General features: G+C 41.3%; 1 protein-coding gene across 2 annotated transcripts in view; it reads left to right on the forward strand.

Annotated features, from left to right (window-relative positions):
- Nucleotides 1–20,163, forward strand: part of SH2D4B (SH2 domain containing 4B) — an 83,419-nt gene that overhangs the window by 12,194 nt on the left and 51,062 nt on the right. For both annotated transcript variants that reach the window (XM_072823801.1, XM_072823802.1), the window contains exons 2-3: nucleotides 12,493–12,655; nucleotides 14,168–14,315. In XM_072823801.1, coding sequence (XP_072679902.1) covers nucleotides 12,493–12,655; nucleotides 14,168–14,315 — 311 coding nt within the window. The remainder of the gene's footprint in view (nucleotides 1–12,492; nucleotides 12,656–14,167; nucleotides 14,316–20,163) is intronic.

Consider the following 20,163-nt stretch of genomic DNA (forward strand, 5'->3'; position numbering starts at 1 on the left):
CACTGCTGCATATACCTTCCTTACACAAATACCACTCTATCTGTAGCTTCATAGTAAATCTTGAAACTATAGCTTTGTAGTGAATCTTGAAACTGAATTGTGTGAGTCGTATGTTGTTCTTTTTCAACATTGTTTTGGCTACTCTAGGAGTTTTGCTTGTCAATTTTATAATCAGCTTGTCAATTTCTATAAAAAGCTTGCTAGGAATCTGGGATTGCATTGAAACTGTAGACCAGTTTGGGGTGAGTTGACATATTAATATAGTTGAATTTTCCAGTCCATGGAAAAGGTATAATGTTCCATTTATTTAGGTCTTTATTCTCTCAGCAACTTTTTAATGAAGATTTTATTTATTTGTTCATGAGACACACACACAGAGAGAGAGAGAGAGAGAGAGAGAGGCAGAGACATAGGCAGAGGGAGAAGCAGGGTCCCTGTGGGGAGCCTGATGTGGAACTCAATCCTAGGACACTGCAATCATGCCCTGAAGGCAGACACGCAACCACTGAGCCACCCAGGCAATCCGCTCAGCAACTTTTGTAGATTAGAGAACATCTTTTGTTAAATTTATCTCTATTTCATATTTTTTGATGCCATTGTAAGTGGTATCTTAAAATTTAATTTTTACCTGTTTATTGATAAAATATATAAATTGATATTTGTGTTTTGATTACCTTATTTTCTGTGACTTTGCTAAAAATCACCCATTAGTTCAAATAGTCTTTTCCGTAGATTCTTTAAGATTTTATATATAGGTGATCATACCATATGCAAATAGAGACCATATTATTTCTTCCTTTCCAATATGTGTACATTTTTAATTTCTTTTTCTTGCCTTATTGCACTGGTTAGGATCTTCAGTACAATGTTGAATAAATGTGGTGACAGCAGACAACCTGGTCTTATTCCCAATCTTAGGGTGAAATTTCAATATTTGATCATTAAGTATGATATTAACCAAAGATTTTTTCCTAGATATATTTTATTAGGGGGAGGAACTTCTCCATTATTAGTATTTTGCTGAGAATTTTTATTAGGAATGGACATTGGATATGTCAAAAGTTTTTTTTGCATCTTTTGAGTTGATTATAGTTTTTTTTAGTCAGCTCTTATGACAAGTTACTTAGATTTTTGAACGTTGAATCAACCTTGAATTCCTGGGTTAAACCTTGTATAGTCATGATACATTATCCTTTTTATATATTTCTGAATACAATTTGCTAATGTTCTATTAAAAATCTTTAAAATCTGTGTTTGTGAGGGATAGTGGTTTGTAGTTTTCTTGAAATATCTTTAGTTTAGTATCAGGATAATGTTTACCTTATAAAAATGAGTTGAAAAATACTCTCTCTTCTTCATTTTTTGGAAGAGTTTGTATAGAATTCATATTATTTCTTCCTTAAATATTTGGTAGAATTCATCAGTGGTGTCTCCTGGGCCCACAGTTTTGTTGTGGCCAGATTTTAAAGTATGAATTCAAATTCTTTATTGGACACAAAGCTATTCAGATTGTATATTTCTTCTTGAGTGAACTTTGGTATTTTATGTCTTTTAAAGAATTTCTTTATTTAATCTCAGTTACTAGATTATTGGCATTAAATTCTTTATAAATTCCTGTGTCTGTGGGATCTGCAGTAGTGACCCCTCTTTCATGCCTGATATTGGCAAATTGTGTTTTTTCTTGCAATTTTGATCAGTCAGTCTAGTGAGAAATTTAATAATTTTACTAGTGGTTTCAAAGAATCAATTTTTATTTGCCTGATTTTTTTCCCATTTTCTGTTCTACTGATTTCTATTATCTCTATTATTTCTTTCTTTTATTTTTGGATTTAATTTGTTCTTTATTTTATAGTGTCTTAATGTAGAAGGTTAGACCTTTGATTTGAGATACTTTTTTTTTTTGAGATACTTCTTTTAAAAGAAAATATAAACATTCAATGCTATACATTTCTCTTAATGCACTGGTTTAGTTACAACCCATGGGTTTTACATGTTGTATTTTCATTTTTCTTCAGTTAAAATATTTTCTAATTCATCTTGTGATTTCTTCTTTTATCCCTGGGGTGTTTAGAGTTATATTGTGTTATTTCTGAATATTTGAAGGGATTTCTTCCAGACGTCTTGTTATTGATTTCTAGATTAATTCCATTGTGGTCAGAGTAAATGCCAGAGATGACTTCAAACATTTAAAATTTGCTGAGTTTTTTTTAAATGGCTAAGAATATGATCTATCTTTGGTGAATGTTCTGTGTTCGCTCGAAAAAGAAAGAGTTCTGCTGTAGTGTGAAGTGTTCTACAAATGTCAATTAGTCTACAAATGTCAAAATTAAGTTGGTTGACAGTGTTTAGACTATTAACCAACTTATACCCTAACTGATTTTTTCCCCTGCTTATGAATTACTAGAAACAAATTTTTCTTAAAAAATTTTATTGAGATATAATTTATGCACCTTGAAAGTCACTTATGTAACGTGTACGATTAAATAATTTTTAGTAAATTCACCAATATGTGCAACCATCACCACAGTCAATTTTAGAGTATTTTCATCACCTCAAGAAAACCCATACACTTTATCACTCCCCTAAATCCCCTTCTCCCTTCTTCAGTCCTTAGCAACCACTAATCTACTTTATGTCTCTATAGTATCTCAATTCTGGGCTTTGATATGAATGGGATCATATAAGTATGTGGATTTTGTGACTGGCTTCTTGCACTTAGCATGATGTTTTCATGATCCTTCCATAGTATACCATTCCTTTTAATGGCTGAATAATATTCCATTGTTCAGATGTACCTTTTTTTTTTTAATCTGTTCATCTCTTAATGAACATTTAGGTTGTTTTCAGGGTTTTGATATTATGAATAATGCTTCTATAAATATTCAGTATAAATTTTTGTGTGGACATCTGTTTTTATTTCTCTTGGGTGTGTACCTAGGAGTGGAATTGCTGGGTCATTTGGTCACCTTATGTTTAATCACTTGAGGACCTAGCAGCCTGTTTTCCAAAATAGTTGTGCCATTTACATTCCCACCAGCTGTATGAGAATTCCAATTTCTCCACATCCCCACCAACCTTTGCTATTATCTGTGTTTTTGATTAATGCCATCCTGGTGGACGTGAAGTGTTAGATCATTGTGATTTTGATTTTGATTTCCTTGATGAATAATGATGTTGAGTGTTTTTTCTTGAGTTTATTGACCCCTGGTATATCTTCTTTGGAGAAATATCTATTTAGATCCTTTGCTGCTTTTTTGACAGGGTTGTGTTTTACTATTGAGTTGTAAGAGTTTTTATATACTCTAGGTACAAGTCCCTTATCAGATATACGATTTGCAAATATTTTCTCCCAGTCTATGGGTTTCTTTCTTTCTTTCTTTCTTTCTTTCTTTCTTTCTTTCTTTCTTTCTTTCTTTCTTTCTTTCTTTCTTTCTTTCTTTCTCTTTCTTTCTTTTCTTTTTTTTCTTTCTTCTCATCATGCATGCATGTGCACAAGCAGGGGAAGGAGAAGGGGGTGAGAATCTCCAGCAGACTCCATAGAACCCAATTCAGGGCTCAATTTCACAACCCTGAGATCATGACCTGAGCCGAAACCAAGAGTTACACTTAATTGACTGAGTCACCTATGCTATGCCCTTTTACTTTCTTGGTGGTATGCTTTGTAACACAAATGTCTTAAATTTTAGTGAAGTCTAATTTTATATCTATCTATCTATCTATCTATTTATCTATCTATCTATCTATGAAATGGTGTCATATCTAAGAAATCATTGTCTAACTTAAGATGATGAACATTTATGCCTATATCTGTATCTATGTTTTCAAATTTATTAACATAGAACAGCACATAATATTCTCTTGTAATAATTCCATGTTTTATGTTATCTTTATGTTATCTAGGTGATTTCTTATTTTGCATTTTTCAAATAACAAATGTTTGGGCTTATACATGCTTTGCATTTCACTAATATTAGCTTTTTCCTTCATTAATTATTTTCCCTAACTTTCTTTTATCTTATTTTGTTTTAAAAAATGTTTTAGATTGAAAACTTAGTTTATTCATGTTACATCTTTCTCTTAAGATTTATTTATTTATTTTGGAGAAGGAGAGAGAGAGAGAGAGTGTGAGTAAGCAGGGGGGAAGGGCAGAAGGAGAGGGAGAGAAAGGCCCAAGCAGACGCTGAGCTAAGCCTAGAGCCCTCATGACCCTGAGATCATGACCTGAGCCAAAACCAAGAAACTGACAGAGCCACCCAGGTGCCCCTTACGTCAGATCTTTATAAAATAAAACTTTAAATATTTCTCATTATAAAATATTTGAACATATAGGCAAAATAGAGAATAATATAATAAGTACTCGTGGACCCACAATATCTTTTTTCTGAGTTCCAGTACAGTTAACATACAGGGTTATATTAGTTTCAGATGTGCAATGTAATGATTCAACACGTCCATACATCACCCAGTGCTCATCAGGACAAGTGCCCTCCTTAATCCCTGTCACCTATTTCACCCATCTTCCCATTCACCCCCTCTTATAACCATCAATTTGTTCTGTATAGTTAAGAGTCTGTTTCTTGGTTTGTCTCTTTCTCCTTTTTTTTTCTTCCTTTGCTTATTTATTTTGTTTCTTAAATTCCACATATGAGTGAAATTATATGGTATTTGTTTTTGTTTGACTGACTTACTTTCTTTAGCATTATATTAGCTAGCTCATCCATGTTGCAAATGGCAAGATTTCATTCTTTTTTTTTTTTTTTTAAATAATTAAAGAACATTGGGTGCCTGGTGGCTCAGATGGTTAAGTGTCTGCCTTTGGTTCAGGTCATAATCTCCTGGTCCTGGGATGGAGCCCCATGTCGCTCTCTTGGCTCAGCAAGGAGTCTGCTTCTCCCTCTCTTTCTGCCTCCCCCATCCAAGCTTATGCTCTCTCTTTCTCTCTCTCAGATGAACAAATAATAGCTTAAAAAATAAAAAAAGTGGTTGAATAACTTTCTTCTCTCTCTCTCTCTCTCTTCTTTATCCATTCATCTATTGATGGATGACACATGGGCTATTTCCATGATTTGGCTATTGTAAATAATGCTGCTATAAACATAAGGGTGCATGTATCCATTTGAATTAAATACCAGTAGTACAATTACTGGATCATAGGGTAGTTCTATTTTTAACTTTTTGAAGAATCTCCCTACCATTTTCCACAGTGGCTGCACCAGTTTGCATTCCCACCAACAAGGCAGGAGGGCTTCTATTTCTTCACATCCTCTCCAACACTTGTTGTTTCTTGTGTTTGGACCCATAACGTTTAATATTATTAAATTAATTATTAAATGTTGACATTAGTGCCTCTTCTGTTTTTATTCAAGCCCTTTATATATGGTGAGACCTACATTGATGTCTTCCTAAAATTTTACTCCTCATATCCCTCCCAATTTGCAACCCTAATTAAATTCAATGTATATCATGCTTATATCTTTGCCATGCTGCAATATAGATTTTGTAGGCATTATGTCACTTAATCATTATATGAATGACATTAAGCCATATGCAACCTGAATTTAATTTTACGGTTCTGTATTTTTAAAAGACATATATTTAGTATGTTCAAAAGTATTTATTTTTTTTCCTGTAGAGTGTTACATTATAAAAACATATCATGATTTATTTGTCTATTTTTCTTTATTGGGTATTTATGTTTCCAATTTTTCATAGTTTGAGCAGTGTTACATTGGAATACTGTTTTCTCTTTCAGTTTTCTCTGGGCACATGTGAAAGAGACTCTGTGAGTTATATACCTGAAGTGCTATTCCTTAGTGATAATGTATAGCATTTTCAACTTAACTAAATATTTCCAAAGATCTTCAAAGTGATTGTATTGGTACTTTCTACCATCAGGAATTTGTAACTATTATTGTTGCTCTGTATTCTTTCCAACACTTGCCTCATCAGACTTTTTACAAGGTTCTTTCCAATCTTGTAGGAGTGAAATGATAGTTCATTCTTGTTTTTATAAGCTTGAATCTAATTAGTGATAAAGTAAACTATCTTTGATATGTTAGTTTATTATGTTTCCTGTTCCATGAGATGTCTATTCATATCAATAACCCGATGAAAATGTGTTAACCTGGAAGGAACAGAAAATCCACTCACCAGGGACTTTCAGGATTTGTTTTCCATGTAACCAAAAGGAGTCTAGAAATAGGCAGACCTGAACTGGGTTATTGGCTCTGTGACGTTAGTAATATTGCCGGCTCTTCTTTCCTGATTTTTAGATGGTGGCTTAGTATTTTAGGTCTTCAGGTAGTTATTGTGTGTTTTAGCATCACATCTGTGTTCCAGCCATGACGAAAAGGGGGAGGAAAGGCTGGGTGTTATTTGTATCAGGGTAGGAAACATTTCTCACAGCTCTCTCATTATCTTCTACCTATAATAATTGGCCAGAACTTTGTCACATGGGCACCCTTCCCTGGAAGGAAGACAGAAGATGAGAATTTTAATCAAGCAGATTGCTGTTTTGATTAAACTCTGCATACTAAATGCAAGGAAGCAGTGCAAGGAGGGTGGAGGGGTAATTGGTAAGTAACTGATAGCATTTGGGACAATATCTGTTGCTCTTTCTTCTGTGGGGTTGTTTGTCATTTTCTTACTGGTTTATAAACATTCTTTGTATATTTCAGATAAATATTATTACTGTTTTTTAAAGACTTTATTTATTTATTTATTTATTTATTTACTTATTTATTTATGAGAGAGTGAGAGCAAGGGAGCACGAGTAGGGGGAAGGGCAGAGCGTGGGAAAGAATCTCCAGCAGTCTCCCCCCTGAGCCCATAGCCCGACGACGTGGGCCTCGATCTCATGACCCTGAGATCATGACCTGAGCTGAAACCAAGAGTTGGACACTTAACTGAGCCACCCAGACACTCCTATTCCAGATAGTTTCCTTTTTCTCCCTTCAATCAAGATTCTGTGAAAAAAGCAGTGGTTCTTGAGCTGTGGTCCCTGGATTCCTGGAGGTGTGAGACTCTCCGGGTCAACAAGGTTAAAATTATTCTTACAGTAACACTGAGATGTTCTCTGACCTATTCACTGTGTTTATACTTGTACTAATGATGCAAAACCAAGACTGGGTAAATCTGCTGGTATCTTAGTAGCGGTAGTCATTGTATTTTTCCAGCATCATGCGCCTCAGATTAAAGTTAGTGATGGTTTCACTCCTTGATGAAACGGTAAACCTTATTCATTTTATTGTAGGACAAAATGGGAAGTATGCATAAAGCATTTCTGCTGCGTGCTGAAGTATGATGAGTTTCTTGAGGAAAAGCACTGTGGGATTTCCATGTGCTGCTCTAGCCTCTTTATCCCTAGAATATAATTTTTACTTGAAGGAAGACTGACAGACAACCCATCTTTTGTAAGACTTGGGTATTTGAAAATGAATAAAATGAACCTGTCACTTCAAGAAAAGCAACTGGTAGAATTTATGCCAACAATAAAATCTCAGCTTTCAAGCAAAAATTAGAAGTTTTGGAAAACTTGGGTCATCAAGAGTTTATTAAATTCTCAATGCATAAAGGCTTTTCTCATGAGATTCATAGTGATATCAACAAACATGATTTTCTGATATTATGAAATAAAATGTGTTCACATTTGCAATACCTGCTTGACTCAATGAAGCCATATTTTCCAAAGGATCAATGAATAATGAATAACATTGTAAGATTATGCATTAGTGACAGATTCATTTGAAGCACAAAATAAACCAATGGATTTTTATTTTATTTTGCTTTTTAAAATTTTAAACTTTTATTTTGAAATAACTTTAGCCTTAGGCAAACGTTGCAAAATGGTTCAGAGAGTTCCCACATAGCCTTCACCTAGTTCCCTGAATGGTAACATCTTATATTACCTCGATCCATTGATTCAAAAGTAGGAAATTAACATGACCAATCAGTTCTAATATAACAAAGTACAATAAATTCATTTATTTTTTTCAAGTTCCACATTACAACTTTTAAGAAACTACCATTTGAATTTCATTGTAGTATTAAAGAAAAGTATCAATAAATATCTGAAGAACTATCAATTTTTCTATTTACTTCCCTTTTCTGACTGTATGTGTGAAGTCAAAAAAAATTTTTTTATACTAAATTTATTTTTTATTGGTGTTCAATTTGCCAACATACAGAATAACACCCAGTGCTCATCCTGTCAAGCGTCCCCCTCAGTGCCCATCACCCATTCACCCCCACACCTCCCCCTCCTCCCCCTCCACCACCCCCAGTTTCTTTCCCAGAGTTAAGAGTCTCTATGTTCTGTCTCCCTTTCCGATATTTCCTACCCATTTCCTCTCCCTTCCCTTCTATTCCCTTCCACTATTATCTATATTCCCCAAATGAATGAGAACACACAATGTTTGTCCTTCTCCGATTGACTCATTTCACTCAGCATAATACCCTCCAGTTCCATGTGAAGTCAAACATTTTTTATATAAAAAAATTTTTATATACTACAACTAAAATTACATATTGCAACAGAGTGAATGTAGAAGCAGATATGAGAATCCAGCTGGTTTCTATTAAGCTGGACATCAAGTAGATTTGCAAAAATGTAGAACAAGGCCACTCTTCCAACAAAATATTTTTGTTCTAGAACAGATAGCTATTTTTCATAAAAATGCTATATGTAAGTATGTAATGGATTTGCCATTATTTTAAAGAAACATTACATTTTTTTCCAGTGTTAGTTTTGAATATGGTAAATATTGGTAGATACAACTAAAAAAAAAAAAAGCATTTGAGATACTCAATATTTTTAAAGAATGCAAAGGGGTCCCAAAAGCAAGTTAATTGAGAACAGCTTCCCTAAAGACCCATTGTATGTAATGGGTTAACTTTTCTACGATGCTTCAAGGCTAGTACTATCTACATACCATCTTTGGGAGAACCGAGGAAAATCATCATTCAAATTATGTTTTATAGGGCTTATTTTTCTCACAGGACCCCAGTAGGGAAAGCTTGTTCTAGACATTAATAAGTTAATAGATGTAAAATATGTTGAACCGTGATTAGCTGATAAGCCCTCTGTAGATGTGAGCTGTTATTATTGCTTTAATTAATTGTTGCAATCATTGGACAGTTATGTGTATTCAGCTACCTTCTCTCAGCTGGTGGCTTGATTTTTAATTGTCTTTATGGTGTGCCCTTTTGTGTAGAAATTTTAAGCTTCAATCTGTATTCAAATTTATCAGCATTGTCTCTCATAGTCTATTCTTTTAATGTCTTGTAGAAGAAATTCTTCCCTTCCCCAAAGTTATAAAGATGTGATTTTATATTTCCCTCTAAAAGTTTTCAAGTTTCCAAGGATTCCTTTTCACCAACTCACGGACCATGACCTCCATGGTGCCAAATTCAGTGGTCAGTCTTTTGTCTTCATCTTATTGACCCCTGAGCAGCCTTTGACACAGTCGATGCTGCCTTAATTCCTGAAATTCTTTCTCCTTGGCTTCTGGGATATTCCTCTTTTAGGATTGTTCTTCTGTTCATAGGCTTCTTTGTCCTTCTCTCCTTTGGGAGGTCTTCCTCCTGTCTAAGTGTTGAAGCATCCCGGACCACCAGCTTTGGACCTCTTCTCTTTTCTATCTCTACTCACTCTCTGTGTTCTCATCCAGTTTTGTGGCTTTAAATATCTATACACCGATGACTCCAAAGCTTTGTATCTTAATTCTATCCTCTCCTCTCAATTCTGTTTCCTTCAACTGCCGACGGGATGTCCAATAAGCATCTCAAACTTAATTTGACCCAAACAGAATCATTGATTTCTCCAAGTTGTTTCTTCCATGTGGCCAAACCATACATTCTGTTGCTTAATCTTGGAACATTGGAGTTTTCTCGTTCTCTTTCTCTCACAATTCGCATCCAGAATTTAAGGAAATATTGCTTTTTCCTTCAGAATATGTCCTAAATCTTAACTGCTTTATGCCTCCTCCGTTGTACCACCTTAGTCCAAGAAATGATTGTCCTTCACAGGAGCTGTTAACAAATGCCAACGGGAGTACAGGTTTTCTTGCCCCCGTCCCCCATCTGTTTTCCACCCAACGGGCAGAACGGACATTCTGAGACGTGCATGAGATGTCACTTTCTCCCATCTCCCAGTTCTCGTGGCTTCTGTTTCACTTGGGATGAAATCCAAAGTCCTTACCTGGGCAACAGTGTCCACCAGGGTTGAGGCTGCTGCTGCTTCTCCACCTTCCTTCCTTCCCACATCAGCTGCAAAAGTCGCAGCCTGAAAGTGTACAAATCACTTCCTCTGATACCTGTAGTCTAGCGTTCATTCCCATGGCCACATGGACTTGGACGTGGTCATCTGGTGGGCTCAAGGACCCCAGTAGGGAAAGCTCGCCAGACAGTATGGTCGCTGTCACAGATTGTTGTTCTGGTCTCTCTCACGTTGTGTTCTCCTCCTCCATATGAATACGCCCAGCACCTCCGTAAGGGGGATGTTCTCGAGTCTCATGCAGTCACTGTGTCCAGCTCAGTGTTCACAGTCTGCACGGCCTCTGCATTAATTTCTACAGCGTCTGGATGTGGCTGAAAAGGCGTGTTATCTAAGCACACCCCACCTCTATGACACGGTACACAGTGGAAGGGTAGGGTCAGGACGTCCACTATGGAAATGGGGAGAATGTGAGCCCCCCTCAGTCACTAGTTGATAGCATTCCTGAAGTCCTAGAGGTCAGCTCTATGGTTCTCTTGCCCTGGAAGGAGAATCAGGGTAGGACTGTGCCCTCGAGGAGGCTCCTCTTTGTGCATTGCTCCCCTTGGCCTCATCTCAAGTGAGTTTTGAGGACCATGCACTCCTTCAACTGACATAGGCTTTGAAACCCACCTTCTGTTCATTCATTGAGCTTGGGGACCCAAGGGTGGCTGACATCTTGAACAATCAAAGGCTTTTTTTTTTTAAGTCCAGACTCAAAAATTTAGTAGGTTTCTGATCTCTTTGCTTCCATGTCCCAGTAATGACATCTGAAATTCTTTTCTGGACGTATTTTGCAAGTTGACTGTAATTCTCTGCCTCTATTTCCCTATGCTTTTGTTTTCAACCCAAGGGCATCTATCTATCTTAGACTCTTTGAAAAATAAGCATGAGGGGTGGCATTCTGAATGTACTTGTGTTAGCCTGACTCCTCTGAGGAGTAAAGACAAGGGTGGGGTTACACAAACATGGGTTTTATATAGGAAATGAAACTTCCCTGTGGGAGGAAAGGGAGCAGGGTGCTAGAGGAGTGTGTGAGAGCCGTCATATTACAACAAAGTCTGGCCTGGAGTGAAGGAGGCGGGGAAGGCTGAGGTATTCTAGGTAGGGGGGAGGGGGTGTTTTGGGGGAGCCATGCAGCCCAAGGGAGGTTTGTCATCATCCTCATCGGAGAGTCTGGTGTCCCCCAGGAATGAGCCCACCATGCTGGCTCAAAGGCTGGGAGCCACCTCTGGGAAGCACGGCCTTCGGCAAACCCAAGAACGCAGGAACTGAAGCACTTGCTCCGTTACCTCCCTGTGGGTGGATGTCTGTGGAGCACATTCTCACCGTGTTCGGTGCCTTAGGTCACTTTAATTACCTTAGAAATTTTATTGGGCACCATCAGGCAAACCTTAAAAAAAAAAATCCAGTCTCTTGTAATTTGGGCCCTAGAAGGGGATGGTTTTTCCAATCCTACAAAGTCTCAAATTTCTGTGTTCTCTCTATCCCCTTTCATTTCTACTTGCAAAGCATTCAGTTCTTTCTTGAGCTCATTTCTTCCCCTTCGCAGCTGCTAGCAGCCGACACTCCCTCACGAGCCAGGTTCTGTTTTCCAGTTTCCTGCCCGAGAGCGGCAAGGTTGGGAGGTGCGAGGGTCCGCCTTCTCAGTTGCAGCGCCTGCAATTTTGTCAAATGTCTTGCTCTTGTGTGTGACACAGTCCCCTGGCTGTCCCTTGGGCCAGCTTCTCGGGCCACCTCCCTGCCAGGGCAATGCCACCCGGCTTGCATTTACCCTGCGCCAGGGATATTTTCCTTTTTAGTCCTGGGAATCGATGGCATCAGTCGCCGTGGGCAAACCGAGAAATCTCAGTGGCTTAGTAGGCCCCAGGCTTAATCCTTGCTCCCCTTGCAGGCTGATGTGGGTCCGGGCCGGGCTCTGTGTCTCTGACTGCTTGTCTGCAGACAGGGGACAGCAGGGAGGGAGAGGAGGCGCCGGCGCTGTCACCCGCCGCGCTGTCTGCGGAGCATCTCGGAGGCCGGCCTTGGGCACCGTCTACACCGGCTGACTTGGCAGCTGTGTCGCTTCCTGGGGGGGGGGGGGGAGGTGGACGGCGCTCGGGCCGGCGTCCCTCTGGAATGATTTCTGCGGATGGCAGCGGCCTGCAGACAGGTGGGGTCAGCATCCGCCAACCCCACTCACTCATCCTGGGCCAATTGGAACTCACACCTGTCCCTTCCCCCTTCCTTCTGCTGTGAAGCAGTGAGTGACAAGCACATCCAGTGGCTCTTGGGGGCAGACGGTGAAGTCTGGGTCTGGATCATGGGAGAAGGCCCTGGCGACAAGCCCTATGAAGAGATCTCGGAGGAGCTGATCGCCGAGCGGGCGCGGCTGCAGGCTCAGAGGGAGGCCGAGGAGCTCTGGTGAGAGGTGCAGATGGGTGCCGGGGTGTCTGGGCGCCTAGGCTGGGTCCAAGCTGAAGGACAATAGGTTGTGGGTGGGAGGAAGAAGGTGCCAGGCAGCACCCGTTGGGCTCAGCCAAGAGTAGGGGACCACAGCATCAGAGCCTCCACTGGGTGGGTCTCATGGGTTCAAATCCTGGCCCCACCAGCCAGTAGTGAGCTGATCTGGGGTCTCAGTTGTGGCATCTGTGGTGTGGGCACACCCTTCCCATCTGGACGTAGTTGGATTTCCTGAGATAATACAGATGACCTACTTCTCCTTTCTCAGTGGCTTATCCCTGGGATAGTATATGAGTTTGGATTCACTTTTGTCGTCTGCTTGTTTCTTTCCCTTTCAGCTTGTTTCTTTCCCTTTCTTTCAATTATGCGGATAATTGAGCCCCCACTGCGATGTGGAGTCAGACGACTTTCATGAACAACTCCTAACTTTTTTTTTTTTTTTTTGCCAAACTTGGAAATCCATAGGCAGTTGATTCCAACACTCCCCACCCCCTAGCTTTTATTTTATTTTATTTTATTTTATTTTTAAGATTTTATTTATTTATTCATGAGAGATACACACACACACACACACACACACACACACACAGAGGCAGAGACACAGGCAGAGGGAGAAGCAGCCTCCATGCAGGGAGCCCAATGTGGGACTCGATCCCGGGACCCCAGGATCAAGCCCTGGGCCGAAGGTGGCATTAAATTGCTGAGCCACCCGGGCTGCCTTCCCCCCAGCTTTTAAAGACAGTATTTTATTTTATTACTTTTTAATATATTATTCATTTATTTATTTTAAATTTATTTAAAGGTTTTTTATTTATTAATGGGAGAAAGAGAGAGAGAGGTAGAGACACAGGCAGAGGGAGAAGCAGGCTCCATGCAGGGAGTCTGACGTGGGACTTGATCCCAGGTCTCCGGGATCACACCCCAGGCTGACGGCGGCACTAAACCACTGAGCCACCGGGCTGCCCTAAAGACACTATTTTAATTGTCAAATTGTAACAGCAACTCAACACCCACCACCTAAGATAATCACAGTGAGCGTTTAGGCAGCACCTTGAAGAATTGATCGATAGAGATTCCCAGTGTTATTTGAGATCACGTATGCTTTCCTGTTACCTGAGAAACTCAACTTATTGGTCCTGTTGATGGACATTTAGGTTGTTTGCCATTTATTATGTTATAAAAAGCCTCTGCTGAACATCTTCTACCTACACCTTTGTGAAACTGAGTGAGAAAAAGGATTTCTGAGTCTTTCTTCCTCCCTGGCTTCCAGAAAAATTCAGCTGATTTGCACTACCATCCAGGACAGTGACTCTTTTTTGCCCCAAACTTTGCCAACATCGAGTTTTGCTTAGTTTAGGTGTCTGCCAGTCTAAGACCGGGAAATGATGCTCATGGTTTTTACTCACAGTTCTGTTGTTACGTGGTCCTTCGGTTTCCTACTCGGGCTTATACCTCCTGGTGTTCTCTTGGAAGGAGACAGAAGGAGGCAGAAATCACCAAGAAGTTTCGGGATGCTCTGGCCAATGAGAAAGCCCGGATCCTGGCGGAGAAGTGGAAAGTGGAGATGGAGGACAGGAAGGCTGCCAAAGTCCTGGAGGAGCGCATCCGTGAGGAATTCAAGGTGAGCCCGCGCACGGGGCATCTCTGAGCGGCCACCAACGCTCGCGCCCGGGCTACTGGCGCCCATCCCTGGTTTGGCCATTTGTTGGTACTGAGAGCTTTATTTATTTTTAAGATTCTTTTTTTAAAGATTTGGTTTATTTATTTATTCATGAGAGACACACAGAGCGAGGCCTGAGTGCTTTATAAGAACAGAAATCTCACATGTCTGAGCAGGAAGGAATCTGACACCCCATTTGGGCCAATCCACTTCTCATTGGACAGATGAGGAAACTGAGTGTTAAACAGAGGAAGAGACTTGCCAAGGACGTGGTGGCAGAGGGGACAGGGGCAGAATCAGAACTCAGACCTAAAAAAAAAAAGAACTCAGACCTGCTGTCTCCCAACCCAAGCGACCTGGAAAGGGGCCCAGAAAGTGTGGAATTTGGGGTCAGACCAGCCTGGGATCCAGTTCCAATTCCACTGCTTAGTGCTGTGTGAACTTGGGACACTTGCCGAATGTCTCTGAGCCTTCATTTTCTTGTTTATAATATTAGGGTAATAACTGCATCCAACTTGAGTATTTTGGAGGGTTCAAGAAGATGACAAATGCACATTTCTGGCCCTGGATAGGGAGTTCTTGGGAACCTTGCATCCCTACTCATTCTGGGACAGTTGGGAGCTGGTAAAGGAGCTTTACACTGCTTAGGTTGCCTGAAGAAAATTATTTTTTCCTGGTTCCTATTATGCAATTTTTTTTCCTACAGGAATAATACATTTTTTGGGGGGGGGTTTAGAAAATGCAAAAAATACATAAGTGAAAAGAAGAAAATAATAATCACGCTGAATTCCAACAATCATATTATTTTATGGATTGTATATTCATTTAAACATTTTAATAATATTTTTTCCTATACTGATAAGACATGGGGACAGTGGCCCCTTAGGATCATTTATATGGCAAATATTTTTCTCAGTTATTATTTTTTTTCTTTTGAGAGTGAGGGAGAGGGAGAGTGTGTGCATGAGCAGAGGAAGGGCAGAGAGAGAGAGGGAGAGAGAGAATCTTAGGCAGGCTGCATGCCCAGAGCCCCACATGGGGCTTGATCTCACAACCTTGAGATCATGACCTGAGCTGGAATCAAGAGTCAGATGCTCAACCGACTGAGCCACCCAAGTGTCTCTCGGTGTTGTTTTTTCTTAATTTTGGTTATTGTGCTTTCAGGTGTACAGAAGATTAAAAGTTTTATTAGCCAACTATATCAGGCTTTAAAAAAATGATTTGTTTCATGCTAAGCTCTGTGCCACCACAAGCTTCTAATAATACTAATCCACAGTGTTTTGTATATCACTCATGATTTTATTTTTTTGTACTTCATTTTCTCCCACTTTGGAGAGTGGTATGATATAGGGCTATAACTTTTTTTCCTTCCAATTCCTTAGCAAATTGTTCCATCTTTGTTTACAAAGATATAATCTATCCTCTCTCTTCTCATTGCACTTGCAGCCTCAATTCTTCTCACATACCTTTGGATCTCTTCATAGATTTTTCTCCTTTGATTATTCTAGAGCCACATTTGCTTGTTTAGTGATTGTGGCTTTTAAAATGAGTTTTCACATCTGCTAAGGTAAGAACCTATCATTGCTCTTCATTTTCAAAATGTCTTTGGCTGATTTTACCCATTTTATTCTACTAGAGGTACATTTGATTCATTTTATCACTATCCTCCCCCAGACAACAACAACAACAACAACAACAACAACAAAAATACATGGTAATTTTAATTGGAATTATATCAGTGTGATAGTTGTATTTGTGGAAGATGGACATATTTTTTTCAATACTAAATCATTCAGTTTCCTTGCTCAGGATGTAATATTATCTTCCTATTACTCAAAGCTTCTTTCTGTGTTTGGTAAAGTGTTTTTGTTTTGTTATGGGGGTGGGGGTGAATGGGTGATGGGCGCTGAGGGGGGCACTTGACGGGATGAGCACTGGGTGTTATTCTGTATGTTGGCAAATTAAACACCAATAAAAAATAAATTTATTATTAAAAAAAACCTGAAAAAAAATAAACACCTGTAAATGCACTGGCCACCCAATCCCAAACATTCACAATAATTTATATATGCTGATGTGCTTCCATCCTTTGGACTTCGGTAAAATTTATTATTTTACTTAAATGCTCCACATTTTTTTTTCTTCTTAAACTGTAGGTTTGATATTTTTTGTTTGATTGTGAATAAGATTGTTCTTGTTGCTTTAAGACCTATTGCAATGGCTGGTTACATATTTATATTGTTATTGATCTTACTGAATTTTCCCTCGAGCCATATATATATGATATACTAATGATATATATATATATCCTATATATATATGAGATTCTCTTGAGTCTGTAAGGGAAGCCATATTTACTCTCAAAACATTTTATTTAAAAGTAATTTCAAACTTGCAGCAAAACTGAAAGAAGTACTCATAGAGTTGCCACTAAAATTCACCAGTTATTAATATCTTGTCATATTTCCATTGTCTCTTTTCTCCTCTCCTCTATAACTGTATCTATCTGTACACACAGATAGATATACACGCACATGTATATTTCTGTGGCTACTGCTAAACGGTTTTGCCAAACAGTTTAAAACAAAGATGTAGACTTCATAAATTCTAGCCAGGGCTTAGCAAACTCTTTTCCGTAAAGGTCCAGATAGTTAATATATTAGGTTTTTTCAGCCCCGCTGCCTCTGTCACAACTACTCAATCAGCTGCACAGAAGCAGCTGCAGATAATATGTGAGCAAATGAGTGTGGCTGCCTTTTAATAAGACTTTATTTTTAAAAGACTTTATTTGACAAAGAAAGAGAGAGAGAGCACGAGCGAGGGGGGAATGTTAGGGAGAGAGGGAGAAGCAGATGCTTAACCAACTGAGCCACCCAGGTGCCCCCAGAAGACTTTAATAGACAGAGGACAGATCTGGCCTGGGAGCCTAACTTTGGCGACTCCTGACTAAACCCTGTGCACTTCAGTGTGCATCTCCCAGGACCGTGGACCTTTCCCTGTGGAGCCACAACAATCGTTATCACACCTGTTGAACAATGATTCCATAATCGTCTTAAAATCCAATCAATCCATAGCGGAGAGATGTTTTAGTTTATATTGTTGGAATTTGCATAGGATTATGTAAGTCTGCTGGAGAGGACAAGCAATACTTTTATGTATCTCTAAGAGCAAGAATCACCTGTTCTAATCCCTGGCCTCCCTCCTCTGCAGGGGTGAGCTGAGTCCCAGATGCTGGGAAGGTGGCTCCGTGGAACTGGTGTCCTGGGGCTCAATTCATGAGGAGATTACAGAGGGGTTTTCTGGTTGATGACCTCCTTGAGAACCTCAGTGAGACAGAGATGATAAATTGTGGGGTGCTCTGCGTGGGGGGTCATGGAGGACTTCGTAAAGCCACAGGGCTCACCAAGGGACCCAAATGCAGGCTTTTGGTATTATTTACAAGGAAGGCTATGGTAATGATAAGGTTGTTCTTGTTTTAAAAATGAATTTGATGAATGTGAAGGTTCAAACTTTATAATCCTGACTTGGTACGTCTGCATTTTGAGGAGCCTCAGACATGCAGGCAGCACCTGGGAAGCCCTGGTGGGGGGTCCCTGGGGCAGTGTCTGCCAGGACCGTCGGCTCAAGGACTCTGGGATGGGAAGGTCCAGGTTTATGAGCGAGGGTATTTTCCGTAAATGCACTGCCCTTGCATTGTGATGAGATGTTCATCACAGGACCTGTTTTGGCACCGAGCAGCATCTCAGAAGTTTCTGTGCTGGATTAACTATGGCTGGTGGCCAGTCCTTTGCCACTTCCCTCTGCGAGAGGTGGGTTTACTTCTCATCCCTTGCGTCTGCTGTGGCCTTGTGACCAGCTTTGATCTGCAGATGCAGTAGAAAGGACTCTAACTTTGGAGGACAGGCTATCGGAGATTTGTAGAATCTGCCCCCCTTGCAGGGCTCACTTTTGGGAGCTGCCCCACCAGAGGCCCTCCAGCCTTGGTCCATCACTGTGTAAAGTAAGGGAACCCGGGCAAGCCGGGCAGAGATGCAGGGCCTGTGTGGAGGCCATTGAGGCACCAGACACGAGAGTGAAGCCTTGGTTCTCCTGGTGGATGACCCCAGTCAAGTCACTGACCTCAGAGGCAACTGTGTGGAGCAGAAGGGCCACCTGCCAGGCCCTGCCCAAATTATGAACCTGTGGAACCACAAAGCAAATAAAATGATTAGTGTTTTAAGCCAGTATGTTTTCTGGGAGTCTGTTACTCGGTAATGGGTGACGAGGACAGCTTCGCCGAAGGGTTTATGCGTTGGGTTAGAGGTTGGCTTAGGTCGTTTTTATTGGGTCTTTCAACCATGGGCACGAAGGAGCCCCTGCCGGAGTCTGGGCGTGAGCGGGGCCCACGTGTCCATGGGACACGGCCAGGAGGTGTGTGCAATGGTGACTGGTCTGCTGTGGGGAGAGAGAAGCACGTGGTGGGGGAAGCCAGACGGGAACCTGGCGGGGTGGGCAGTGGGCCCTCGGGGCTGTGGGGAGGAGGTGGCAGCCTGTGAGCATCTGGACACAGAGGAACACGGCTGAGTGCACCCCTACAAGAAGGCCCGGTGGCCACGGTGTGATGTTCTGGCCTGAAGGCCGGGAAGGGGGGACAGTGGGGAGATTTTTGCGGGGGCCGAGGGGGCAGCCAGTGCAGCCTGACCGTGGCGGGACTCAGAGGGATGGACACACAGGAGGGCAGAGGCAAAATCAGCAGAGCTTGGCGCTGATTCGGAGCTGGGCCGCGAGGACCATGGGGAGGCCGCGGGGAGGAGGGTGTGTGGCTGGGCCCGGTTGGGGGGGGGGGTGATCCGGTGCCTAACAGTGAGGATTCCCTTGAAGAAATGGGGGGAGGAACCCAGAATCCGTGTAAGGTTAAAGAGGGAACTTCAAACAACAAGATACAGACAGTTGGAAACCGGTTTTTAAAAACCATTCTGAAAAAAAAATTCTGTTAAACAAAACAAACCAAAACCCATTCTGTTGTGGCTGGCGCTGCTTGAATGCGTTGTGTGTGCACGTGAAGGTGTTCCTTTAGGAAGAAGTGGCAGCAGGAGGCCAGATATAATTTGCATATTTTCTTTGATTTCTTATTTTTTTAAGAGATTTTATTTATTTATTCATGAGAGACCCAGAGAGAGAGGCAGAGACACAGGCAGAGGGAGAAGCAGGCTCTGTGTGGGGAGTATGATGTGGAACTTGAACCCGGGACCCCGGGGCCACACCCTGGGCCGGAGGCAGAGGCTCAAGCCCTGAGCCCCCCAGGCGCCCCTCCTCTGCTTTCTTACGTCTTAAGGCTGCTTTGGGCTGCTCCTGCCTCCACTTGGAGCCACAGGACACTGATGATAAGACTTCTGCTCCCTGCCTTTGCCTCGGTCTCCCCCCTCCTGGTGCGCTCGACAAGAACCCGGCACTGGTGATGCGACTATGTCATCCTCTCGTTCTGCACCATTTGCTCTTCGAGGCCACTCACTCCCTTTTTGCTCTGTCCTCCCTGAAGCTGGGCCCTTGCTGACACCCGCACCACCATAGAAACCGCCCCATAATAGGGTTATGAGCGGTGGGCACACCTTCCACTTTCCCGAGGTTTCTATGAGAGCGTGGCAGACGTGACCTGAGCTTCTCCCGCACGAGGCAACCCGGCGAGGCTTACCCTTCCCCTCCCAACGATCAGCACAAGCCCCGTCTCACCCTCGTTTGTGCGTCCGTTCGCTCACTGCCCTGGTCAGCGTCTATGCAGCACCTGCTGCCTGCTAGGCCCCGAGCTGGGGCTGTCACCGGGGGAATGAGT

This window comes from Canis lupus, chromosome 4 (assembly GCF_048164855.1).
Source record: "Canis lupus baileyi chromosome 4, mCanLup2.hap1, whole genome shotgun sequence".
Classification (NCBI taxonomy): Eukaryota; Metazoa; Chordata; class Mammalia; order Carnivora; family Canidae; genus Canis; species Canis lupus.